Source organism: Lithobates pipiens, unplaced genomic scaffold, assembly GCF_037356315.1.
Source record: "Lithobates pipiens isolate NorthernLeopardFrog02 unplaced genomic scaffold, aLitPip1_a1.2 Scaffold_3, whole genome shotgun sequence".
In the NCBI taxonomy this organism is placed as follows: Eukaryota; Metazoa; Chordata; class Amphibia; order Anura; family Ranidae; genus Lithobates; species Lithobates pipiens.
Genome location: NW_027507790.1, coordinates 100,877,892 through 100,905,652, shown reverse-complemented (window position 1 = coordinate 100,905,652; position 27,761 = coordinate 100,877,892). Strand labels below are relative to the sequence as shown.

Genomic DNA, 27,761 nt, shown 5'->3' with positions numbered 1-27,761 from the left:
GTGTGAAGAGGACAGCGGGCAGCAAGGCATTGTACAGGGTTCAGCAGGGCAGAGGACAGGGGGTCAACAGGGCCAAGGATGGAAGGTCAGCAGGAATCGGTTGGGCAGTGTACAGGGGGTCAGTAGGACAGAAGACGGGTCAGTAGGGCAGAGGACAGGGGTCAGCAAGGCAGTGTACAGGGATTAGCAGGGCAGTTTACAGGGATTAGCAGGGCATACTACAGTGGTCAGCAGGATGGAGGACAGGGGCCAGCAGGGCAGTGTGCAGGGATTAGTAGAGCCAAGAATTCGGATCAGCTGAGGTCAGGGGTCAGCAGGGTGGTGGACAGGGGTCACTGCTGGCAGGGCAGAGGAAAGGATACACTGCTGGCAGGTCAAAGGTTACTTCTGGTAGGGAAAAGGACAGGGGTCACTGCTGGCAGGCAGAGGTTAGGGGTTGCTTCTTGCAGCACGACATAGGTCACTGTTGCTGCTGGCAGGACAGAAGACAGGGGTCACTCCTGGTAGGGAAGAGGACAGGGGTCGCTGCTGGCAGGACAGAGAACAGGGGGTCACTCCTGGTAGGGAAGAGGACAGGGAACACTGCTGGCAGGGCAGTGATCAGGGGTCCCTTCTGGCAAAGCAGAAGAGAAGGGTCACTGCTGGCTAGGCCGGGGTCAAAGGTCACTGCTGGCAGGGCAGAGGACATGAGTCACTGTTGGCAGGGCACTCGGCAGAGCTTCTCCTCCACTCACTACACATAGCTGAGATTGAATTCCCTTACACAATCTGCACAGTGTGTAGCTGGCTAGTACTGGTGTTCCAACCAGAGAATTTCACTGGTCAGAACTGTAATTGGCAGTCAACTACACGCTGTTTGGATTGTGGCTGTGTGTAAGGGAATGTGATTTCAGCTATGTGTCGTGTGTGAAGCTCTGCTGCCTGTGCCCAGGCTATGGGCAGTGCTGGGATGGGAGAAGAAGCTCTGCCAAGTGCCCTGCCAGCAGCGAACCCTATCTTCTGCCTTGGCCCTGACCTCTATCCTGCCAGCAGTGACTCCTGTCCTCTGCATTGCCAGAAGTGACTCCTGTCCTTTACCCTGTCAGCAGCAACCTCTGTCCTCCTACCTGCTGACCCCTGTCCTCAGCTCATACAAGTCTTTTTTACCAAAATACCTTCTCATCAGCTGCTAACAGTTTTTCATTTTTTATGTACCCTGCATTCACCATGCTTTGCACACAGCTATTACCTGGCATCTGTAAAATGCCTAGAATAGAGCCAGACGATGCAGATAATGTAAAACCTGTACAAATGCACACAGGAGTTACATCATTGATAGCCACCTGTAGGGATGTACTGCCCTCTACTGTCTGCATTTCTAAGTGGTGATGGTTATTATTTACAACAGAGTTATTTAATTATATACAGGTACTTCCTGTCCCTGTTTGCTGAATCAGAACCCCTGATTGGAGGACTCCTATGTGTATAAAGGGAAGGGAAGGGAATTTTCACCAGGACCAGGAGCAGAGACTTTTGGGCAAGTTTTTTTTTATGTTCTAGTAGTTTAACTGCAGCTGCCCCATAGCTTCTTAAGTGTATATCTGAATCCTTGTGACCAGGGGCGTACCTAGAGCATTTGGCACCTGGGGCGGATCCTATATCTGGCACCCCCCCCCATTAAAATGTAAAAAATACCCCATCGTGCCCCCTGCATCCTTCAATTTCTCTTTTTCACTACTGCGTACCCCCTCTCCACAACTGCACCTCTGGACCCCTTTACATTACCCAGCACCCTGCATCTCTGGGCCCCTTTACATTACACAGCATCCTGCATCTCTGGGCCCCTCTAGATTACATAGCACCCTGCCCTTCTGGACCCCTAACATTACATAGCACCCTGAACCTCTGGACCCCTTTACATTACATAGCACCCTGCACCTCTGGACCCCTTTACATTACACAGCACCCTGCACCTCTGGGCCCCTTTACATTACACAGCACCCTGCACCTCGGGACCCCTATACATTACATAGTACCCTGCCCTCCTGGACCCCTTTACATTACATAGCACCCAGAACCTCTGGATCCCTTTACATTACACAGCACCCTGCATCTCTGGACCCCTTTACATTACACAGCAGCCTGCACCTCCGCACCCCTTTACATTACACAGCACCCTGCACCTCTGGACCCCTTTACATTACACAAGACCCTGTACCTCTGGACCCCTTTACATTACACAAGACCCTGCATCTCTGGGCCCCTTTACATTACACAGCCCCTTCACCTCTTGGCCCCTTTACATTACACAGCACCCTGCATCTCTGGACCCCTTAACATTACACAACACCCTGCACCTCCACATCCCTTTACATTACATAGCACCCTGAACCTCTGGACCCCTTTACATTACACAGCACCCTGCATCTCTGGACCCCTTTACATTACACAACACCCTGCACCTCCGCACCCCTTTACATTACACAGCACCCTGCTCCTCTGGACCCCTTTACATTACACAAGACCCTGTACCTCTGGACCCCTTTACATTACACAACACCCTGCATCTCTGGGCCCCTTTACATTACACAACACCCTGCATCTCTGGGCCCCTTTACATTACACAACACCCTGCATCTCTGGGCCCCTTTACATTACACAACACCCTGCAGCTCTGGACCCCTTTACATTACACATCATTCTGCAGCTCTGGACCCCTTTACATTACACAGCACCCTGCACCTCTGGACCCCTTTACATTACACAAGACCCTGTACCTCTGGACCCCTTTACATTACACAAGACCCTGCATCTCTGGGCCCCTTTACATTACACAGCCCCTTCACCTCTTGGCCCCTTTACATTACACAGCACCCTGCATCTCTGGACCCCTTTAAATTACACAACACCCTGCACCTCCGCACCCCTTTACACTACACAGCACCCTGCTCCTCTGGACCCCTTTACATTACACAAGACCCTGTACCTCTGGACCCCTTTACATTACACAACACCCTGCATCTCTGGGCCCCTTTACATTACACAACACCCTGCAGCTCTGGACCCCTTTACATTACACATCATCCTGCAGCTCTGGACCTCTTTACATTACACAGCACCCTGCACCTCTGGACCCCTTTACATTACACAAGACCCTGTAGCTCTGGACCCCTTTACATTACACAACACCCTGCATCTCTGGGCCCCTTTACATTACACAACACCCTGCATCTCTGGGCCCCTTTACATTACACAACACCCTGCATCTCTGGGCCCCTTTACATTACACAACACCCTGCAGCTCTGGACCCCTTTACATTACACATCATTCTGCAGCTCTGGACCCCTTTACATTACACAGCACCCTGCACCTCTGGACCCCTTTACATTACACAAGACCCTGTACCTCTGGACCCCTTTACATTACACAAGACCCTGCATCTCTGGGCCCCTTTACATTACACAGCCCCTTCACCTCTTGGCCCCTTTACATTACACAGCACCCTGCATCTCTGGACCCCTTTAAATTACACAACACCCTGCACCTCCGCACCCCTTTACACTACACAGCACCCTGCTCCTCTGGACCCCTTTACATTACACAAGACCCTGTACCTCTGGACCCCTTTACATTACACAACACCCTGCATCTCTGGGCCCCTTTACATTACACAACACCCTGCAGCTCTGGACCCCTTTACATTACACATCATCCTGCAGCTCTGGACCTCTTTACATTACACAGCACCCTGCACCTCTGGACCCCTTTACATTACACAAGACCCTGTACCTCTGGACCCCTTTACATTACACAAGACCCTGTACCTCTGGACCCCTTTACATTACACAAGACCCTGCATCTCTGGGCCCCTTTACATTACACAGCCCCTGCACCTCTTGACCCCTTTACATTACACAGCACCCTGCATATCTGGACCCCTTTACATTACACAACACCCTGCACCTCCGCACCCCTTTACATTACACAGCACCCTGATCCTCTGGACCCCTTTACATTACACAACACCCTGCAGCTCTGGACCCCCTACATGTTACACAGATCCTCCCTTCAGTGCAGGCCCCCCATTCAGTGCAGACTCCCTCTTCAGTCTAGCCCCCCGTTCAGTGCAGACTCCCGTTCAGTGTAGCCTCCCCTTCAGTGTAGCCCTCCCTTCAGTGTGGCCCTCCCTTCAGTGTGGCCCTCCCTTCAGTGCAGCCCCCCCTTCAATACAACCCCCCCTTCAGTGTAGCCCCCTCTTCAGTGCAGACCCCCCCCCCATTCAGTACCTCAGATCAGCCCGGCGCAGCGGCACATGTCAGCAGATCCCTTCCCCCTGTTTACACATAAACAGAGAGGAGGGAGAGGCGGCTGCTCGGCTGTGCCTACCTGTGTGACATCCGTGATCGCACAGACAGACAGCCCGCGGCCGCGAGAGGAGGGGATGGAAGGTGCACCTGTGTCTCCCTGCATCCCCCGCACACCCCCTCCCCCTTGCATCATAACCCGATCGGCGATAGATATGCTCTCCTCTCCCTGCGCCTGTCACTGTGCTATCCCGCAGCGCTGCCACCGCTATAATCGCAGAGGGGGTGCCAGCCTGGCACCCCCACAGTGTGTAGTACCCGGGGCGGCCCGCACCCCCTGCCCCCTACTTAGTACGCCTCTGCTTGTGACAGACCGATCTCTGTCCTATTGTTAATTATCTGACAGGCACAGTGCCAGTGCCAGATAGCTAGGTCTGTACTACTTTATGTGTGTAGTGGGACTGTATGTCTTGCTGTATGTTAGTGCGTGAACCTGTTTATTGCAATATAGTTTATATGCAGCTCCTCTTATTTTAGTCAACCCTGTCCCCTCTGGTCTAGGATTCTATAGCTAGTTTTAGCTCAGGGCTCAATAACCAGCATAAACTAAAGCCAGGTTAGGCACCGACTGCGACTTCTGGTAGTTAGAAGCCCAATGATATGACATATTAGAAACTACTAGGGACTAAGTAAGACGTGAATTAGATAGGCTGACTCTGAGTTGCAGTGCCACACCACCGTTTCTGCGGGTGAGAATCTGTGTTCCAGACTGGTTGGACAATGACTAGAGGATCTCCATGTTACAGCTGATCTTGTTTTCAGGTCTCCAAAACAACAAGAAGGATGCCACATCGAGATGATCCTCAGGGGTTCTACAACTGAACTTTGCTGCAACATTCATCTGGCGATATCTTTAACTATAGATACCCAAGTATATGTGCATAATTCCACCAGGACTCCTGTCGGGTCCTTTTGCAATTTTGCATTTTGTAATGTTATTAAGCTCTTCTTATATAAAGCTTGTATTATTTCCATATTGGTGCGCATCTCTGTATGTATGGTTAATGCTATATGCTGGCTGTAGTAGTTTGCCTGCTCCCAATTACTGGTTAATTTCTCAGGAAGGAAATTCCCTCTGTTTATAGAGGCCCTGTCTTTGGTGGAGGTACTTCCAAGTTTATTACTAAACACCCACTGGCCAAAGAGCAGCATCCCAAAATCTTGAAGCAAAAGCAGAGGAGATGGCAGCCTGGGGGATAATTTGGCGACTGGAGCCTGGACCTGTCATAGGTGAAGGTGGACACTATCTATACCAGGGGTGTCTTGCTCTGAGATGGCAGGTCGGCAAGCCCAGATCGTGGGTGGTCCCCGACCTGACGTCTCTGAGCAGTAGTGTGAAGAACGGAGCCACAGCTAGAGGAAGCAGAGCCGATGCTTCCTGTATAGTGCCAGCTCCTTCACAGGCAGAGTGATACCAAATGTACTCCACCTGTGACAGGAAGCATCGGCTTTGCTGTCTACTGCAGCTGCATGCTTCTGTCGAAATTGTGTTCTGGGATTGCGGGTCGGGACACAGGAACCCGAGATCTGGGACAGCAGCCACCAGTATCAGTACCAGCCACCAATACCAGCCAGCAGTACCAGTACCCGCCAGCAGTACCAGTCATCAGTATCAGCCAGCAGTACCAGTACCCACCAGTAGTACTAGCCAGCAGTATGAGTCAGCAGGAGCCTCCAGCAGTACCAGTACCCGTCAGCAGTACTACCCAGCAGTACCAGTCAGCAGTACCAGCCAGCTGCAGGAATCCTGAGGAAGAAGTGAAAATTGAGGTCAGTTGAGGAGCAGGTAAACCGCAGTGCATCAGTGTGAAAGCAGTCTTAGGCCCCTTTCACATGATCGGTCCGAACGGGTCCGCCTGTCTGTTTTTCAGGTGGACTCAAAGGGACTCTCCATTCACCTCTATAGAGAGGCAGATGTAAACGGACTTGTGTCCGTTTACAGCAGCCTATCTGCAATCCGATCTCCTTAAAAAAAACAGAAGGGGATCTGTCCCCTTCTGTCTGGGCGGCTCGGAGGGCCCTTAGGGTAGAGCGGGATGCATCCGTGTCTGCTCTACATATGTAGATTAGACACAGACCTGCCATCCCCCTTTACGCTCATTGTGGCCCGCGACCGATTACCAAGTTGATAAAGTGGCCCTCGCTCCTCAAAAGGTTGGCACCCCTGATGTATACGGTATGCTGCTCATAATTCCACATTATGGCCTGAACCTACCCAGAAAACATATGTTCTGCTTTATTATAAATAGCTATATTAAAAGCCTGGAGAGATCATTTGTGGTAGAAGACATGATTTTTCAATGTGACCGGATTGCAGGTTTTATTATAATGGCTTCTTGGTGTACCAGTGATAATTAATGCTTGCTTCCACTTACTTCTCTGTCCATTGAATTAATGGACTATAATGTCCTGATTTACAGTCCACAGAGTTTAAAAATATTTGATGATTTTGTTATCACCGTAATACTTGGCACAATCTTAGTGATATGGCTGTGCATCCTTAAAATGATATTATGCATTCCATATGCTTATGATGAACACAGACACAGCAGATCTGTCCCTTTAACCTGGTAAAGAGCAAGAAAACAGCAGAGTCATTCTGCGCATGCAGCAGTAATGGAAGCAGCCTGTATAAAATCTTTTCCACCCATCCTAGATTACAAGACAGAGAAATACGTGCTGACAAAGAACAGGAAGGTTGGAGTGGTTCATCGTCTGCTTCATCTGGGCATTTTATGTTATATTATTGGGTGAGTTTGATTTGATTTTTAACACAATCAGCTAGAGGATATAAGAGCATTCCATTGAAGGCAATGGGCTACACTGATGACGATGTTGATAAAATAGTTAGCTAGATAAAATGTGATAAATAGACAGAAAGCAAGGTGACATTGTGTCATTTTTAACACTTCACGAAAAATGTTTGTGTCATTTTTGGAGGATGCTGTATAGTAAATCAAATTGCTGGACTGGGCAGTAAAAGCCATGATTTTAGGTCACCTTTCTGTCCCCATACTGGATAACATGGCAAAATTGCACCATGATGGGCTTTTTTTACTGTGCTGCACATTGCGCTTTTGTAAAAGCGCTGTTTTGTTAATGGAGATACTTACAGAGAAACCTGTAACCTGCACTTTGATTATGCTTGAAACGATGTAAGGAAACATTATATTTGGGGCCTAGTAAATGTGCATTAACCTATCTGATAGATGCATCCAAAGTGGAACTAACCCCCCTATCCTTTACAGCCCAGGAAGCTGCCATCTTAGGCTCTGTTTGACCTGCAGTTGCCATGGTGTTGCACATGTGATTAATTATGACACCAGCCATTTGATGGCATTACATTTCAGTTGAGAGCAGAGGCAACTGTGACAGTTATTATTCATAGCATGCCTTGAATGCACCAGTTTTGGGAAATAGTTAAATCAGTGAGTTTAGTTCCGCTTTAAAGCAGACCTAAAGGCAGCTACACTCACTTTTCTGCCAATGGTTCTCGCCCCTTTTTGGTGCCAGCACCTTATTTTGTGTGCGAGTTGTTCAGCCATTTCATTGGCCAGCAAGGGGCGATATCACTCCTGTGCATGCACAGTAGATAGTCATTCTGGCATGAGGGAATGGGGCTGCACTGTAAGCTGAGCTGTGCATGTGCAGCTCATTTTACATGCTGGAGAACGCTGCGGGCAGGCAGGTGGGTGCATCTTATTGCAGAAGAGACATTGCATGAATAAAGAGCCTGCCTGCTTCCAGTGAATAACAGTAGAACTTTTGTTCCATTTTAACACAATCATACACATGTGTACACAGCAGACCTGCCAACTCATCTTTCCTATTAGACATACAGTATATGACTGCAGGCTCTGTGACTGATTAAATGCAGGTGACTCACTGATCAAAACAAATAAAAAATGAACTTCAGACAAATAGCTGATTTATTTATCCCTGACAGCCAACACAGCCAGGTGGGTGACCACACTTTTATCCACTGCATCTTACCAGTACAACTTGGTCATTGAATTGCCTGCAGCATGCCAATTGGGGGAGAAAGAAGTATCTGCACAAAGGGGAAGCTTACACTTAGGTTAGAGCCAGTTAGACCAGTGTTCTGTGGTAGCACTATGGTGCAGGAAGGAAGATCACCTCTCCCTCCCTCCCTTCCTGCAATCTTCTGGGACAAGTCACAGGTCCCAGAAGATTGCCCGGCCATTTACAGCGCAGCTCTTGCATGCGCAGTGCACACCCGGCTGTGAAGCTACAACCAAGTGCTTACAGTTAGCATGTCGGCGCCGCAGAGAGGATGGGTAGAGGAGTGGGGCTTTGTGTGCCCGCACCGCTGGACAGTGGGACAGGTAAGTGTCTGATTTTGAAAAGTCAGCAGCTACACTTTTTGTAGCTGCTGACTTTTAAATGGGTGGAACTCCACTTTAAGGGTGTGCTTTTGTCCATGCCCCGAAAGGGGTAGGACCTTACCTTGAACCTCCGGGTTGCAAGGCTCCTGACAGGGACAAGGTTATGAACTTGGTCCATTTAGCCAGAAGGCCTGGTAGACCCCTCTCCTCATGGCTATTCAAAGCCGACCAGTGAGTACTGGGTCGAGGGGCTCTCCCAAAAAGGGACCTCTCAGTTCAAGGAAGGAAGGCTCATAATGGCCACACATCCTCCTCCTAGACTTTAGGACAAGCCCAAGGACTCACACCCTCCATCTAAAATGACAAATGTGAGGAGAAAATAAATAAAATAAATAGTGACCGTGCAATGTGCACTGGCTAGGCCCTGAGGCCTGATAGCAAAAACGTCCCTGAATCTAGCCAAAAGGCCTAACCCATAGAGGCGTAGTGCAGAAAAAGCATTTAGTGCTGTGACCATGTATCTGTTCACACAGTGGGGTCCCACACCCAAGTGTTACTAAGGGTACCCCTGGGGCAACCACCCCCAGGGGGCACAGACACCAAGGACTGACTCTCTACCTTCCCAGCCCATGGCCAGACAAGGTAGATCCATTCAAACCAGGAGGAACTGGGTCCATTTAGTTTTCCTGGGGGAATTACTCCTGTGCCCCAACTGCCTGTGGACACCCCAGTTTCTGTTCCAGCCGGTACTAGCCTTTAGAGCCCCCATCATCATACCAACCGAAATACTATACAGCTAGCCATTCCTGCCTTAAAGAGGAAGTATACCCTGATGGGTTTACTTCCTCTTTCATTCCATGCAAAGGTAAAGCATAATGGACTACTATGCATCGCATAGTAGTCCATTATGTGTCACTTACTTGACACAGGAGCCAGCGAAGTCACCGCTGTCCCCTGTAGTCCGGCGCATCCATCTTCTCAGTGGGTCTTGCTGCTCCGCTGCTGTCATTCGGCGAAGCCGCGATGACGTCACTCCCGCGCATTTGCACGGGAGCTGCCACTCGCAGCATATCGCCGTTGACCGCGGCGTGCTCAGTGCGCCTGCGCGCCGCTGTCTATGGCGCATGCGCCGTAGACAGCGGTGCATGTCTTTCGGCAAATATCTCCTAAACCGTGTAGGTTTAGGAGATATTTCTTGGACCTACAGGTAAGCCTTAATCTAGGCTTACCTGTAGGTCAAAGTGTGTTGTAAGGGTTTACAACCATTTTAATGCTGGAATGACAGTGTAGCACCCCTACTGGACACTAATAAGAACAGATACTACACTTGATCTTAGCCAAAATACTTTTATCACTTCACCAACAGGCAATGTCTGTCCTTTATTTAGACCAGGAGGTTCTATCACCTACAAATTTTCATCAGGCTTCATTTATACCACAGAGGCTTCCATGTATTCCTGTAAATCACATTTAGCGCAGCTGATTATTTCAATGGGTTGCCCTATGCAAGAGAAATGCTCAAAAAAAGGAGCCTACGCTATTTTCTAAATCGTGCCACAGCAAAATGAATGGTACTTGGGTTTTGGCATGCTTGAATGCGTGCATTAGCAAGATGCATAGGGTGCCATGAAGAATTCATATCACTGTCACGTGTCTGTAAAAGAGCAGTGCGTTTTTGAACATTGCAGGAAAGCCCAGAAATTTGCGTGTGTTCCTGCAATGCAACAAGTGTGAACAAAGCCTTAGTAAATATGTACAATGATAATTATTTAATACAATAAATAGATCCTGATAGACTGCATTTATTGAACAGGTGGGTGTTTATTGTAAAGAAGGGATATCAGGACAGTGATTCTGATCCTCATTCTTCTGTAATAACAAAACTCAAAGGATCTTCAGTTACTAAAGATCTGCAGGAATATCAGCAAAGGCTGTGGGACGTGGGAGACTTTGTAAAGCCTTCTCAGGTAAGACTTTTTATTATAACATTCAATCTGTTCACAATGTTGACATTGTTAGTTTGGATTCACTTATAGCAGTGTTTTTTTTTTTTACTTTATTAAGACATGTACCCCTTTATGAAAGCCAGTGTTCAATCACATAACCTCAAGTGCCCTTTGGATGGCGTACATTTATTACCAGTACTACCTGTGTATAAAGGTTCATATCAACAGATGTTCTTGTCAAATACTGCTTTTTTTTAAATCAAATTTTTTAATCAAATCTTCAAATTTTCAATTTGATTGCATGCAGCTGCATTTAAATGGAAAAAGGAGGGTTTGGCAATAAAAGGCTGTGTTTCAATCCACCTCAACAGGGGATGCTGCGTCCAAAGAAATACATGAACAATGCAGAGCAGGCCAGGCTCAGCCTCTGAACTGTCCTGTGTACTCAATTAAAGTCAATGCGATTTTGCTGACTTGCATTTGATGGGCATTCCAAACACAAGTAAAATGCAGAAAAACAATCTTCGATATGATTGTTTTTTAAACAATCCTTTCTGTTTTAAGTATAACTATTTGCTGGGATTCATTGTATATATAATGTATGCTTGCTAACACTTTAATATTAACCTGTTATAAGAAGCAGGAGTGCCCAAGAACTCTTAATAAGATGAAAAGCTGAACTCAAACATGTTTTGCGCTATGGTGAGTTTATTATATAGTACATGTTTATGATTTGAGAATAAGCACAGCTGGGTGAAACTACAGTGGGTATAGAAAAGAATCGTCCCCCTTTAACCACTTCAATACAGGGCACTTTCACCCCCTTCCTGCCCAGGCTATTTTTCAGCTTTTAGCGCTGTCACACTTTGAATAAAAAAGAAAGAAGAACGAACATTTTGAGGGGAAAAAAATGTTTTTCTTAGTTTCTGTCAGTAAATTTTGTAAATAAGTAATTTTTCTCATTCACTGATGAGGCTGCACTGATGGGCACTGATAAGGTGGCCCTGATGAGGAGGCACTAATATGCCACACTGATGGGCACTGATAGGTGACACTGATGAGCACTGATAGGCAGCACTGGTGGGCACTGATAGGTGGCACTAGTGTACATTAATAAGCGGCACGGATAGGCAGCACTGAGGTGCAGCGCTGATGGACACTGATGGGAGGCACTGATGGGCATTGATGGGCAGCACTGATGAGCAGTCATTGAAAGCCTGCACTGACTGGCATCACTAATAGACACTGATTGCTGGCACTGATGGGCACTGCTGGGGCTTTCCTGTAATGAGGGGACTGATGATCAGTGCCCTGATTACCTGCCCTGGTCTCCCCTGCAAGGAGATACCGCTGATCAGCATTCCCCGCCACACACTCTGTCAGTGTGAGGCGAGGAGAGCTGATTAACAGAATTGCCTCATTTACATGTGACCGGCTGTGATTGGACACAGCCGATCACATAGTTAAAGAGCCATGTCATTGGCTCTTTACAGGGATCGGGGTCATGCCTTGTCCTAGGAACATGGCATGGCCACAATTGCCATGCTGCGTGTGCCATGACTGCCATGGTGCGTGCCCAAACGGCCATTCTGGAGTGCCGTCATATGACGTCCACCCAGAAGAAGAGCCGCACCACTCCTCTGTCATTTGATGGTGGGCAAAATGCACCTTGAAGATTCTTTGAAGTTTTTTTTTTCATTCAACCCTGCTGGGTTAAAAGAAAAATAAACTACTAGTGTGTACCAGGCTTTAGTGTGTTAGTGGCCAGATCACCAAGTGAAAAAAAGGAGGAAAAAAGCTAAAAAAGAAAACGAATGCAGTCACCACATTTAAAGATTGGCAAGCTGCAATATATTACATTTTTGCTTTTGGACGTAACATCGCTTTAAAGAAACTAGTGATGATGTATGGAGGCTGCCATGGAGGCTGACCTCCAGTGAATATATTCGTTCTGTGTCTGTCATGCTGATCCAATGGCTGTTGTACTTTGAGTTGCTGATAAATGCAAGTTAGGAGTAGGGCTGAAACAACTAATTGATTAATCGACTATGAAATTAATCGATTACTATTTTCATAATCGATTAATCGGCCAGTAACATAATAGGGTTAAAAAAAAACTAGAGCAAATAATCGCTACTGCAAATATTATTTTCACAGTTCTACAGTAAAAAAATGAAGTCCTTACAGTAGCGATTATATACTTTTTTTTTGGACTATAAAGGGCTAATTTTTTTTTTTTTAACCCCATTATGTTACTAAATGTCTTAGACCTGGTTAACATATATGTGTTTTTCTGGTGCTTTTTGCAGAAACGCACTACAGTTCATTTACATGGTTTCCTATGGGACACGCTGTTTACATATGAGATCATCTCTCATTGGGCACGCTGTGATTTTTCCGTTTACAGCGATCTGTGACTGGCTGTGTCCGGGGGACACGGCCAGCACAGAACTTCCCCGCGGTGGCGCGCAGAGGGGAAGTAAACAGGAGGACATCCAGGGACGGCCTCCCGGCAGTTAGCGTCCGCTCTGTAGCCGTCTTTCGGCTATAGGGCGGGCACGAAGTGGTTAATCAAAACAATAATCGGCCAATTAATCGATTATGAAAATAATCGTTAGTTGCAGCCCTAGTTAGGAGTATTGTCTTCACTCACTTTACTTGCAGTGTGGTGTTCCTGGAGGGATAATGGAGGAAAGTTTATCATCTCAGAAGAACTATTGAAGAGTGGTGTCACCAATTTGGATGATACCATTGTATATCATACAGCACTTGTTGACCTTTATTGATTTAGAGGTAACTGGATTGGCGGCGAGTGCACATTTTTTAATAGGGTGGTGGTGAATGGTGTCGCGCTATGTGAAGAATATTAATCAGAGCACAGAAGATTTGTTCCGCATGGTATGGAGACTATTATGCATGTTTATGGACATTATTAATCATATCGTTATTATCTTTTGTCATGTTTGTGATTATTTGTTTGTGTTAGCACTTTATTCTTTTTTTCTCACATACTCAGCTATGTGAAAATTACAGCTTACGGCTCACCCATAAAGTGTCACCAAACAGCAGAAAGATTGTGTGAAGCTTTTTGCTTAAGGCTACAAAAACATAGAATACACAAGAATACACAAGTATACCTAATTTTCAGAATGTTTATACTGAAATATTAAACAGTTCTATATTTATGCAAATAAGCAAGGATCTAATATTTAGGAGATTCCTACTTATTTCCACAAATCAATAAATAACTCAAATGTGTTTTTCGCGCTAACCTGAACAAGAAAGGAATACAACAGTGTGCAAATATATATATATATATATATATATATATATATATATATATATATATATATATATATATATATATATATATTTACTAAAGATTCAGTGCAAAATAATATCAAACTATAATTGGTGATAAAAAGCATATATGTCAACATTTCAATAATATGGATCATATCAATGATGAGAACATAACCACAAGCTCTTGTTTAAAAAATGCCAATGTTTCAAAACTTAGTAACTGCTTTGTAAATAGCTTTTCAGTGGCTCAGCAGAATGTGAGGGCAACCAGGTGTTGATTTGGCACATGGACTAATTTGTTATACCATGTATCTACTTGTATCTATCTACTTGTATCTACTGTATCTATTCATTTTAAAATGAATTTATGTTCAGGAATATATCTTAAAGCGGAGGGCCACCCTAAAAAAAAAAAAATACATAAAATTGTTCCTAAAAATCGAAAAAAAATGATTTTTTTTTTTTAACTTACCAGAAATGTCTGTTGCTAGGCAGATTGTCCTAATCTGCCACTTCCTACACCACAGTGATCTTCAGTCTTCTCCTCCTCGCATTGTCTTCTGGGGAATGAGGCGTGCTGTGTTCTGGGAACTGTGTGTTTCCCAGAACACAGCCGGCCATTCACAAATCGCTGCGTGACTCGAGCACGCGCAGTAGGAAATGGGCAGTGAAGCCACAAGGCTCCACTGCCTGTTTCCCTTAGTTAGAATGGTGGCGTTGGGACCCGAGAGCCGAGGGACAGGTCGGCCTCAGGCGGCCGACATTGTTTGTGGCTGCTGACTTTTTTTTAAAAAAATTTCAGCTGGTCTACCGCTTTAACTAAGCTATTTATTAGAAACTGAAATTTGTTTCATGAGATATACAAATATTAAAGAATATGCATAGATACAAAAACCTCAGCATTAACAGAGCTACCAGAATATCTACAAATATTCAGTACAATAAAATAACATTGAGTGGGCTATTCACATCGCACACACAAAAAGTGAGCCACGTCAAAGTCCATGCAAAAGTCCTTAAATCAGTGTACGGTGCTGTATCCCATCAGAAGCACAATTCAAGTGCTGGGGGAGCTTTGTACTAAAGCTATTTGCTAGAAGGTTCAAAGGACCATTTCTAGTTCTGGCCCCCGTTTTATAGGCTCCAAACCCTGTTCCAGCACCTCCCAGGTTCTCCTATTGGCTGTGATACCTCACATGGAAAATCCTGCAGGACTCTTAAAGGGGCAGTATGCCCACAATAAAAACGACAATATATACTATGAAAAAGAGAGGGGGGCCCGCAGACCCATTTAGGAGGGCCCAAGGGCTTGTTTTTCCTTCCTTTTCCCTCCTTTTACATTCTGCTTCATGACAGGCTTTCTTTAAATCATTTTAGTGATAACGGAAACATTATGAACTAGGTCATACATATATTTAAAATCTCCACTAAAAATTCTTCATGGTTTTGATATTTTCTTGGGTGCAGGGTTTTGGTGGAGAGGGATCAGGTCACACAAGCTTTTCTTAAAAAGAAAAAGCTGTGCCAAGTAATCAGCTTTGGAAAAAACATTAACTTTCTTCCAAAATCGACTTTTTCAACAAAGCACTTATCCGCATCAAACATAAAGCAGTTCCAGTAGCGCAGTAGAAATGCAGTGCGTACATGTAATGGGTTGCCAGAGGCTTGCTTCCTTGTAGCCAATTAATGTGACATACTAAGAGGGATGCTCTACTCTCCAATTGGTGTACTGAATAACACAGCAAATTTCCTTTTTTCCCCCAACATGGGGCACAGGCAGGAGGTCTCAGCATATTCCTAAACTAAGGTTGCCACCTCATACCTTTAAACTCGAACATATAGTAATTACACATGTTCTGTGGCTGATTAAGGTGGTAATTAAACTCACTGCCTTATCTGCATTAACCAGTTGCCGACCGCCGCACGCCGATGTACGTCGGTACAATGGCACGGGCAGGCATAAGGACATACATGTACGTCCCTTGCCTCCCGCGGGTCGGGGGCCCGATCGGGCCCCCGCCCGGTGCCTGCGGCGGTCGGTATTCGTTCGGGAGCGATCCCGGACGAGGGGACGGCCATTCATTCATGGCCACCCCCTCGCGATCGCTCCCGACGAATAGAAATCCCCGGTGACATCACTTCCTCTCCTGTAATGTAAACACAGGAGAGGAAGTGATGTATTCTCTCCTCCGTGTCGGTATTTTTCGTTCCGACACGGAGGAGAGCGGATCAGTAAGTTGCACCAACACTCACACACACACAGTAGAACATGCCAGGCACACTCACACCCCCCCTTTACCCCCCGATCACCCCCCCAATTACCCCTGCCCCCCAGTCACAGTGACACCAATGTCATTTTTTTTTTTTTTTTTTTGCATTGGTGTCATTTGTGACTGTAATAACTGTTAGGGCAGTTAGAGTTAGCCCCCTTTAGTTCTAATGTACCCCCCTAACCCCCCCAATAAAGGTTTAACCCCGTGATCACCCCCCGTCGCCAGTGTCACTAAGGCTGGGTTCACATTGCAGCGGTTTATGAGAACGAATGTGATTCGCACCGCACTGCAGTGCAAATCACATCCGATCTCTGTGCGATTCGAGTTCAGCCATTCGCCGCACCCGCCGCACCCGCCACACCCGCCGCACCCGCCGCAAATTCGCACGGGACCCTTTTTTTGGCCCGCAGCAGAATCGGATCGCATGGGTGTTCACACCATGCGATCCGAGTTTGCAGATCGCACTGCGATATGCGAACTGATCTGGGGGTGTCAGTAACATTTCACTGACACTCCCAGCAGTTCGCATAGGGCAGTGTGAACTGCCGCCGGGAGGCATGCGATGCGGGAACCCGCCGCGGATTCGCGGCGTTTCCGCATCGCTCCAGTGTGAACCCAGCCTAATAAGCGATCATTTTTCTGATCGCCGTATTAGTGTCACAGGTGACGCTAGTTAGGCAGGTAGGTATTTAGGTTCACCGCAGCTTTTTATAGCGCCAGGGACCCCCATATACTACCGCATAAAGCCCCCTGATTGCCCCCTAGTTAACCCTTTCACCAGTGATCACCATATAACTGTTACAGGTGACGCTGGTTGGTTAGTTATTTTTTTATAGTTTCAGGGCACCCGCCATTTATTACCTAATAAAGGTTTAACCCCCTGATCACCCGGCGGGTGTCATTTGTGACTAATAACTGTTAGGGCAGTTAGGGTTAGCCCCCTTTAGTTCTAAGGTACCCCCCTAACCCCCCCAATAAAGGTTTAACCCCGTGATCACCCCCCGTCGCCAGTGTCACTAAGGCTGGGTTCACATTGCAGCGGTTTATGAGAACGGATGTGATTCGCACCGCACTGCAGTGCAAATCACATCCGATCTCTGTGCGATTCGAGTTCAGCCATTCGCCGCACCCGCCGCACCCGCCGCAAATTCGCACGGGACCCTTTTTTTGGCCCGCAGCAGAATCGGATCGCATGGGTGTTCACACCATGCGATCCGAGTTTGCAGATCGCACTGCGATATGCGAACTGATCTGGGGGTGTCAGTAACATTTGACTGACACTCCCAGCAGTTCGCATAGGGCAGTGTGAACTGCCGCCGGGAGGCATGCGATGCGGGAACCCGCCGCGCATTCGTGGCGTTCCCGCATCGCTCCAGTGTGAACCCAGCCTAATAAGCGATCGTTTTTCTGATCGCTGTATTAGTGTCACAGGTGACGCTAGTTAGGCAGGTAGGTATTTAGGTTCGCTGCAGCTTTTTATAGCGCCAGGGACCCCCATATACTACCGCATAAAGCCCCCTAATTGCCCCCTAGTTAACCCTTTCACCAGTGATCACCATATAACTGTTACAGGTGACGCTGGTTGGTTAGTTATTTTTTTATAGTTTCAGGGCACCCGCCATTTATTACCTAGTCTCACTAGTGTACCCCTAAATTTAGGGGTGTCTACTTTCCAAAATGGGGTCATTTGGGGGGGGTTTGTGCCATCTTGGCATTTTATGGCCTTCAAAACTGTAACGCCCTTAGAAAGCCTGAAGGCGGTGCTTGGTTTTCGGGGCCCCGTACGCGGCTAGGCTCCCAAAAAGTCCCACATATGTGGTATCCCCATACTCAGGAGAAGCAGCAGAATTTATTTTGGGGTGTCATTTCACATATGCCCATGGCATGCGTGAGCAATATATCATTTAGTGACAACTTTGTGAAAAAAAAAAAAAAAAAAAAAAAGTTTGTAATTTTCCCGCAACTTGTGGCAAAATATAAAATATTCCATGGACTCAACATGCCTCTCAGCAAATAGCTTGGGGTGTCTACTTTCTAAAATGGGGTCATTTGTGGGGGTTTTGTGCCATCTTGGCATTTTATGGCCTTCAAAACTGTAATAGGTAGTGAGGAGTGAAATCAAAAAATTACGCCCTTAGAAAGCCTGAAGGCGGTGCTTGGTTTTCGGGGCCCCGTACGCGGCTAGGCTCCCAAAAAGTCCCACATATGTGGTATCCCCATACTCAGGAGAAGCAGCAGAATTTATTTTGGGGTGTCATTTCACATATGCCCATGGCATGCATGAGCAATATATCATTTAGTGACAACTTTGTTAAAAAAAAAAAAAAAAAAAAAAGTTTGTAATTTTCCCGCAACTTGTGGCAAAATATAAAATATTCCATGAACTCAACATGCCTCTCAGCAAATAGCTTGGGGTGTCTACTTTCTAAAATGGGGTCATTTGTGGGGGTTTTGTGCCATCTTGGCATTTTATGGCCTTCAAAACTGTAATAGGTAGTGAGAAGTGAACTCAAAAATTTACGCCCTTAGAAAGCCTGAAGGCGGTGCTTGGTTTTCGGGGCCCCGTACGCGGCTAGGCTCCCAAAAAGTCCCACATATGTGGTATCCCCATACTCAGGAGAAGCAGCAGAATTTATTTTGGGGTGTCATTTCACATACGCCCATAGCATGTGTGAGCAATATATCATTTAGTGACAACTTTGTGTAAAAAAAAAAAAAAATTTTTTTTTTTGTCATTATTCAATCGCTTGAGGCAAAAAAATAAAATATTCAATGGGCTCAACATGCCTCTTATCAATTTCCTTAGGGGGTCTACTTTCCAAAATGGGGTCATTTGGGGGGGTTTTGTACTGCCCTGCCATTTTAGCACCTCAAGAAATGAGATAGGCAGTCGTAAACTAAAAGCTGCGTAAATTCCAGAAAACGTACCTTAGTTTGTAGATGTGACAACTTTTGCGCAAACCAATAAATATACAATTATTGACTTTTTTTTTACCAAAGACATGTGGCTGAATACATTTTGGCCTAAATGTATGACTAAAATTGAGTTTATTGGATTTTTCTAATAACAAAAAGTAGAAAATATCATTTTTTTTCAAAATTTGCGGTCTTTTTACGTTTATATCGCAAAAAATAAAAATCGCAGAGGCAATCAAATACCATCAAAAGAAAGCTCTATTTGTGGGAAGAAAAGGACGCAAATTTTGTTTGGGTACAACATTGCATGACCGCGCAATTACCAGTTAAAGCAGCGCAGTGCCAAAATGTAAAAAGACCTCTGGTCATTTACCAGCAAAATGGTCCGGTCTGAAAGTGGTTAAATTAGCATCAGAACCTGTGTAATTCATATGTGGTCAGGTTTAAAGGGATGAGGTGGCAATCCTACCCTAAACTGTGCACTCTCCACTGGAAACTGTCCTTAGGGTAAACCTGTCTCTCCCTTAAAAAAGTGGGCCTCTGTCCTCCTTGCCTACTTTGCTCACTTTGTAGGGCTCACTACATGACCGCAGAAGGGGATCCATGTATCCCTCTGAAGCACAAAGTAGCCATCTAAATCCTGGGAGAACTCTTGGTCCATTAAAACACATACTCCCCCAAAGTGACTGTGGAGCCGTGTGCAGAGGCCAAGTCGCTCCTCTGCAAAGTTCCTTGAGGGCTAATAGTATGTACCAGTGGTCATGTGAATGCTTTGTTTACATCTGAAACAATAAAATGATTTAGCAGTGTAGGATTATTGCTGCCTCACTCTTTTGCTATGTTAACATGATAGAGTGGCACAGATGCTCCTCAGCACCCATAGCATCGGCCTACATGCTCACTGTGTAGAATTATTTTTCCAGCTTTGTAGTAATGATTCAACACTATGAAGTTCCTCCGGCAATCCCCCTGCTGTTGCCAGCTTATCGGTTAAAGGTTCCCTGCTAAAGTCAGTGGGGTTAAGACCTAATTTTAGAAGAGGAATCTATGCAATCAGCAAGGAAGGGTTAGGACCTTAATCTAGAAGAGGCAACTATGCAATCAAAGGAAAATGTAGCAAAGGTCCTTCACCAAGATGGATTACTCCCTTAGATTTGCCTAGTGAGTATAATTTTACACACAGGGCCCACGTCACCTTCTGCTAACAATAAAATTACCAGAATGCAGTAAAGCTCTACAGTTTATCCAAATGTTTAAGGTTTTTTTTGGTTTATTGCAGGGAGAAAATGTTCTGTTCTTGGTGACAAACTTTATTGCCACACTGCGACAAGTGCTAGGTTTATGTCCAGAGGTAAGACTGCACTCCCTTACTGTCTTTATTATTTGTCTTCATTACTGGTCCTGTTCCTTCCAGCAGACAGAGCACATATCATATAACACCTGTAAAAGGACACACTGTGCAGAACAAGTTTATTATGAGAAGGTCCATTTTAATATACAGAAATACAAATATAATAAAGTGCACATTACACATGAAATAAAGTTAGTGTTTTAACCAAATTATAGCTTTAAAATAAATATGAAGTTGAATTGCACGCAGGGTTGTCTAGGAGCAGTGTGTCCCTCCTAGCCTTTTAGAGGAGAGCAGTGGCATTGCTAGGGGGGAGCGGGGGGGGGGGGGTGCAGGCCGCACCTGGATGACACCCGCCAGAGGGGTGACACCTGGCACATCGCTGGATTGAGTGGAGCGCCGCGGCTCTCTCCTCTTCTTCCTTCCCCTGCGCACTCCGGTATCTCTGCTGTGAGTACGCGATGGACGGGGAGGGGGGAGGAGAAAGAAGGCACAGGCACACAGACAGCTCAGTGCTCAGACTAGCCCAGTGCCCGGCACCCGCATTTCTTCCGGGAACCAGCACTGCAATCACCTTTTATTGTGATGGGCAGGCAGGGAGAGATGCCAGCTGCCTATCACAATTACACTCCTCAGAGCCGACAGAGACTAGGCTCCTCCTCCACACTGACAGTGCATCCACAACAGGAGGAGGGACATCCATGTAGACAGAACCACGCTGTTCTAAGGTCTGTAAATGTGGGGAGGGGAGAGATATATAATGGGCAGATATACACAGGGGGGTTACATTAGGGGGATTACACAGGGAGGTTACATTAGGGGGATTACACGGGGGTTACATTAGGGGGATTACACAGGGGGGTTACATTAGGGGGATTACACGGGGGGTTACATTAGGGGCATTACACAGGGAGTTACATTAGGGGGATACACAGGGGGGTTATATTAAGGGGATTACACAGGGGTAGGGATGAGCCGAAGCCGCCCCCCCCCCGGTTTGGTTTGCAGCAGAACATGCGAACAGGCAAAATATTTGTTTGCGAACACCATAAAGTCTATGGGACACAAACGTGAAAAATCAAAAGTGCTAATTTCAAGGGTTAATATGCAAGTTATTTTCATAAAAAGTATTTGGGGACCTGGGTCCTGTTCCATGGGACATGTGTCAATGCAAAAAAAGTTTTAAAAACTGCAGTTTTTTCGGGAGCAGTGATTTTAATAATGCTTAAAGTGAAACAATAAAAGTGAAAAATTCCTTTAAATTTCGTACCTGGGGGGTGTCTATAGTATGCCTGTAAAGTGGTGCCTTTTTCCTGTGTTTAGAACAGTCCCTGCACAAAATGACATTTCTAAAGGAAAAAAAGCCATTTAAAACTACTCACAGCTATAATGAATTGTCTATGGGATAAATCAAAAGTGCTAATTTTAAAGGCTTACATGCATGGTATTGTCAAAAAAAGGGTTTGGGGACCTGGGTCCTTACCCAGGGGACATTTATCAATGCAAAAAAAAGTTTTAGAAACTGACATTTTTTCGGGAGCAGTGATTTTAATAATGCTTAAAGTGAAACAATTTCACCAAAAAAGTGTTAATATTAAAAAAAAACACAAGACACATCTTGGGACAAGTCCTTTATTAAAAAATAAAAACATAAAAATGTCCCACTAAGACCATTCATCTTCTTCTCTCGCTCTGCCGGACCGGAAAAAAAACCCCCTGCACGCCGCTACCGATTCGCCTCCATGGGAGGCCCCCACTGTAATGACTGTTCTCTCAGGTGACAGTTCTTTTATAAGTGAGGGCGGGGCCACACTGTGACGTACAGGTGACCCAGCCCCCTCTGATGCACAGGGACTTCCCAATGGCTTCCCCATGGCTTCAGAGGGGGTGGGGCAAGGGAGAATTACACTGTTACCAGTGGCGGCTGGTGAAGTTTTAGGATGGGGGGGCGCAAGACCCCGCCCATCCACGGTTGGCCCCTCCCACTTCTCATAAGCCACACCCAGAAATTTCCAAGATTATAGTATGAATTTACATAGTTAAAGGCCCCGTTATTACATCTGATTTATCTGCGTGGGTGTTCTGGCATCACATTGTAACAGTTAGATGAAAACTGTTAATGCTCCCAATTTCAGAACTTCTGAGAGAATTTAGTTGCATCTCCTGTTGGGCTTTTCCAATAAATTCAGGTGAGGCTTGCGTTCCTCACAGCGGCATTGTCTCCTCCGAATGCCTGATTAATACGCAGAGGAGAAAATGTTATTCCCCTTCAAGAGATGGGAGCGAGAGCAATTTAAGGATCATTTTCCTGGCTGGTAAGACAATCGTCAGATGAGTGTGAAATTGTTGCAATTAGACTGCAGAATCTATTGACTCACGCTGATGAAAGATGGTGCATGGATTGTTCACGCTGCGAACGGCACTCAGTGGGGCTGCCGTCTCTCCCGCTTGAATCCAAACCAATGTCTTTTTATTTGAATGATTCTTGATTATAAAATAAGTTTGTTTTATCGATTGGGATTTGTAACAAATTTAATTATTTTTGGATCTCTGTGGTTGAAAACTTTTATAAAAAGTACTATAGGAACACACACACACCATATAAAATGGCTTTGCCACGAATAGAAGATTCCACCAGGGTACTGAAAACTCTGAAGGCGTCTTAGACCATTACACAAAGCAGACAACTGATTGGTTTAGGCCAGGCAGACCATGCCTGATAGACTTGCAATAAGATAAGCAATGTACAACATTCTGCAGCACCATAAGAGAAGTGTCTGTATATCTAGTGAGCAAAATAACACACACACACACACACACACACACACACACACACACACACACACACACACACACACACACACACACACACGAAGCCCACTTACCTGACTGTGTCACCTCCGCAGCCGCTCCTCACACCGCTCTACTCCTCTTACTTCCTGTTTCCTCTCTCAGGTGAGATGGGAGAGAGAAGACAGGAAGTGACATCTGAGTCAACTCAGATGTCAATCAAACTGCCCGCCCGCCCGGCCGTAGTAACACATACTACAGCGCCGGGCGGAAGCTACTCAGCGCTTCAGAAAGCGCCCTGAGGCGGGCTTAACGCCCGCAAATGAAGCGCCACGCCTGCAATCTCATGATTGCATTGGCGTGGTGTTTCCCGGCGTGCACTGTGACCGGCGCTCGAGCACTTCCTTAAAGACCGTTTTTTTTTTTTTTTAAAGGGGCAGTTTTAAAACTTTTTTTATTTTTTTTTGACATATTTTTTTTTTTTTTTTTTTTTTACCACACAGGGGGGGCGGCGCCCGGGCGCCCCCTATGGACGGGCCGCCACTGACTGTTACACTGGGAGGGATTTACACTTGGGGGATTCCACTGGGCGTAACAACTCTACAATTGGTTTACTAAGAAGGATTTTGTAGGGGTCCCTCTTAAGGTTTATATGAAATAAGTTACGAAGAATGGTATAAACCCTGACCCATAACCTGCACGCCCTCAGGCATGACCACCATAAATGTGCCATAGAGCCTTCTTGTGAGCATCCTCGAAAAAAAAAGAGGAGAGTAAGTTGGAATGAAACGGGCCAATCTAGCTGGGGTGTAATACCACCTATATAACACTTTATAGGCATTCGCCAATATAAGGACATTTCATGAGCACTTGCAAAGGGCTATGGTCATAGTCCGCCAGTCCTCTGGGTCTAACTGTCTCTTTCCTTTTTCCCATTGAAGATGGTAGGGCCTCAGTGGAGGATTTTTTGTAGAAATTATGGACGAGTATACTAATGATATCATGCCTGGGTAGTGGGGTCTGGCTCTACATAGGCTCTCAAAAGGAGTCAGGGTGTATGGAGTGGGATATGATTTGATAAGTTGTTGGAAAAAGTGTCTCAATTGTAGGTAGCTATAGTGTTCCCTCAATGGGATATCATGAGAAGAGCGTAAGGCATCAAATGTTAATATCCTAGTGGGGGTAAACATAGAGTGAATGTCTGTAAACCCATGTGTAGTCCACCAGAAAAATTGACCCAGTTTTTCACATCCCGGAGAGAACAATGGACAATAAAGGCGTTTCAATAGTGGGGGATGAGGGGAAATCAAGCCCGCAGAGTATTTGACTGAGTCCCATAATTGTAAGGAATGAGTTAAACATGGTCCTATCGATTTCAGACGGTGAATAGGAGGGAGCCATGATAGAGAGGAGACGGGCATAGGATTGGAGTCGACAAGATCCATTGTGGCCCATGGTGGCATGTGGTATGTTTTATGGAGATGGGAAAGTGGAGAAATGCCTGCTGCTGTATAGTAAGCCTGTGAGTTAGGGACAGAGAGGCCGCCACTGATCTGCCGGGCATACAGGACACGTATACTGATTCAATGACGGGTAGATCCCCATATAAATTGTAAGAGCTTGATGAATGCATAAGATATACGATGGGATGGGGACAGGTAAGACCCAAAAGTAATAAAGTAATTTAGGGAGGTAAGACATTCGAAAAGCAGTTATCCTACCAAACCAAGACAATGGTAGGTGGGACCAGGAGGACAGCGTGTCCAACAGACGTTTGCACAGGGATGGATAATTGGCCTGAAACATTCCCACGTACATAGGAGTAAGGCAGATTCCAAGCTGGGTAGAGAGGAGTGCTACTGAAAAGGAAAGGATGATTTCAAACTCATCAATTCTGGATGAGAAAGGTTAACCGATAGGGCTTTCGATTTGGAGGGATTAACACGAAGTCCTGAGAGAGAAGCAAAATAATCTAGAAGAGATAAAACATTTGGTAGAGAGATCAACTCTCCTACGCTCTAAATTTAGGGGGAGGTTAAGGTTAGCAAGAGATCGTCTGCAAATAAAGATATTTTATGGGAAGAACCTGCAACTTCAATGCCACTAATATCGGGATGAGAGAGAACCGCCTCCACCAATGGTTCCAAAGCCAAAATGAACAGCAGCTGTGAGAGTAGGCACCCTTGACGAATACCCCTCCCAATGATGAACAAAGGCGACTCAATCCATAGTACTGAAGTTTAGCTCAGGGGGAATCATAGAGGGCCGCCATTCATCACAAGAAGGAGGCACCAAATCCATAATGGTGACGTACAGACATAAGATAAGGCCATGATAATGTGTCAAAGGCCTTATTCACATCTTAAGATAAAAGCATTGATTTCTAATGAATGGTTGTGAGCTATGTGTTGCAGCTGTAAAATCTGCTGGATAGCATCCCCTGCTTGTCTCTGTGGTACAAAGCCAACCTGATCTTTCTTTATTAAGCGGGGAAGGAAAGAGTTCAATCGGTTAGCCAGGATTTTGGTCAAAACCTTCATATCTATGTTTTTGTTTTTTTTAAACCTTTTTATTGGTGTTGAAAACACATACATGTAATTGACTTATACAGACAGCAGAAAGGTGGCTCATGCACGGGTCACATAAGTTTATGTCGGTATTGAATCAAATTTAACGAAGTGTGTGTCACCGTTAATTAAAGACGGTGCGTTTCCCTTGGTTAAATGTCATGGATGTCAGCGGAGGCACTATCATTCTTGCTCCCACATGAGTCTAAACGACTGATGTAAAACTAAATGGAAGAAAAAACAAACAAAAAAAAAAAAGGGGAGAACGGTCCTCCTAGACCACTATATTGTGGGGAGTATTTGTCTAAAGAGTGGTTTATTTGAAGAAGGTCTACCCCACATTCACCCACAGAAAGCTTGAATGATGCTGTGGACAGCTCTGCTAACCATTTAGACCATACTTTCTGGTACTTTTTTGGACAGCATCTGTTGATGTATGTGTCTTTATAAAGGGGTAGGTTCTTATTCACCAGCTGTTTCCAGAAAATGCTTGTGGGTGGGGCCGGTTTCCTCCAGTGAAGTGAGATGGCTTTTCTGGCATAGAATAGTAGCAGACTCACCATAGTGCACCCCGCCACAGTGGGGATTAACTGCTCAACAAGTCCTAACAGGCATACTGACATGGAAGGCTGTAGCAGGATATTATTGACTAAGCAGATGCATGATAGCACTTCCTCCCAGAACCCTGTAATAGCTGGGCAGGTCCAGAAAATGTGGGTAAAGTCTCCCGGGGTTCCCCCACATCTCTAGCACTCTGGGGGGAGGCTGGAGTTCATTTTGTATAGCCTGTACGGGGTATAGTAGGCCCAGTGGATTTGTTTAAACTGTATTAAACAGTCTCTGAGGGAAACTATGGACTATGGGAAGTCCCAGATATCATCCCAGTCATCACCATCAAGTTTCGGGATATTCTGGAGCCAACAGGCCCTGAGTTTTTCCATAGCTGGTAGTGAAACTCTAAGGAGATGAGAGTATATCCGAGACGTTGTTTTTTTTGTACTGTCAAGCCTAAGGACATCTTCTAAAGAAGCCTGTATAAGCTGGAGGATAGAGTGGGGGAATTGGCAGCTGAAGACATGGGAGAGTTGTAGATATCTAAAGAATTATGATTCTGGAACATTAAATTTAGAGTGGAAGAGAGATAGTGAAATCAAGGAGTTGCCTTCAACCAGTTGGAGAAGCGTTTTAACGTTGAATTCAGTCCAGGCGTATCATGTAGAATTTGGCTAGATTGGGGTTGCACCACAGTGGGGTGTTCAGGGAATGTGCGTACTTGGCACATTGTTCAAGTTTTAGACCTGCTCCCCATGTCCGCAAGGTAGTTATCATAGATGGGGTTAGTGTATAGGGGACATGGGGGCCCCCCGAAAAAGTGTTTTAGGGCCTCTAGAGACTGCACCACTGCTGCCTCCAGTAGCCCCGCAGAGTTGGTAATATCTGGGTTCAGCCCCCACGCCACCGTAACCAGCTGAGTGGGTAAAAAGTACTTGTGGATGTCTGGGAATGCCAGTCCCCCCTGGGAGATCGGTCGCATCAGAGTGGTCCCTTCTAATCTATGTTGATTAGAGAAATGGATCAGAAGTTAGCCCAATAGGAATGGTCACGGTCAGATTTGGGAAGCATGACGATATTAGTGGTCAACAGGTCTGAGGTGAAATTCTGGCCTTTTTTAGCTGTCAGATGTGGGGCTATAACGTCGGCCAGCTTCCTATAATAAAGCGTCCGGTCCTGCTCGCTTACCCACTTTCAAGTCTTTAATACTTTGAATGACTTCTGAGACTTACATAGTTACATAGTTAGTAAGGATGAATAAAGACACAAGTCAATCCAGTTCAACCTGAGTGAGTGTCTACAATTGTCCCTATCCCTGTACATTGCACACTCACATTGGTCCCTATCCTCAAGGAGCCCACAATCCAAGGTCC

General features: G+C 45.8%; 1 protein-coding gene across 6 annotated transcripts in view; it reads left to right on the top strand.

Moving 5' to 3' along the window:
• The window catches only part of P2RX6 (purinergic receptor P2X 6), an 87,847-nt gene that overhangs the window by 1,950 nt on the left and 58,136 nt on the right, over positions 1–27,761 (top strand). For 4 of the 6 annotated variants that reach the window (XM_077462093.1, XM_077462094.1, XM_077462092.1 and 1 more), the window contains exons 2-4: positions 7,001–7,094; positions 10,504–10,657; positions 20,408–20,479. In XM_077462093.1, coding sequence (XP_077318219.1) covers positions 7,001–7,094; positions 10,504–10,657; positions 20,408–20,479 — 320 coding nt within the window. Of the gene's footprint in view, positions 1–6,930; positions 7,095–10,503; positions 10,658–20,407; positions 20,480–27,761 lie in introns of those variants that run through there. The other 2 variants (XM_077462091.1, XM_077462095.1) reach the window with 2 other exon arrangements.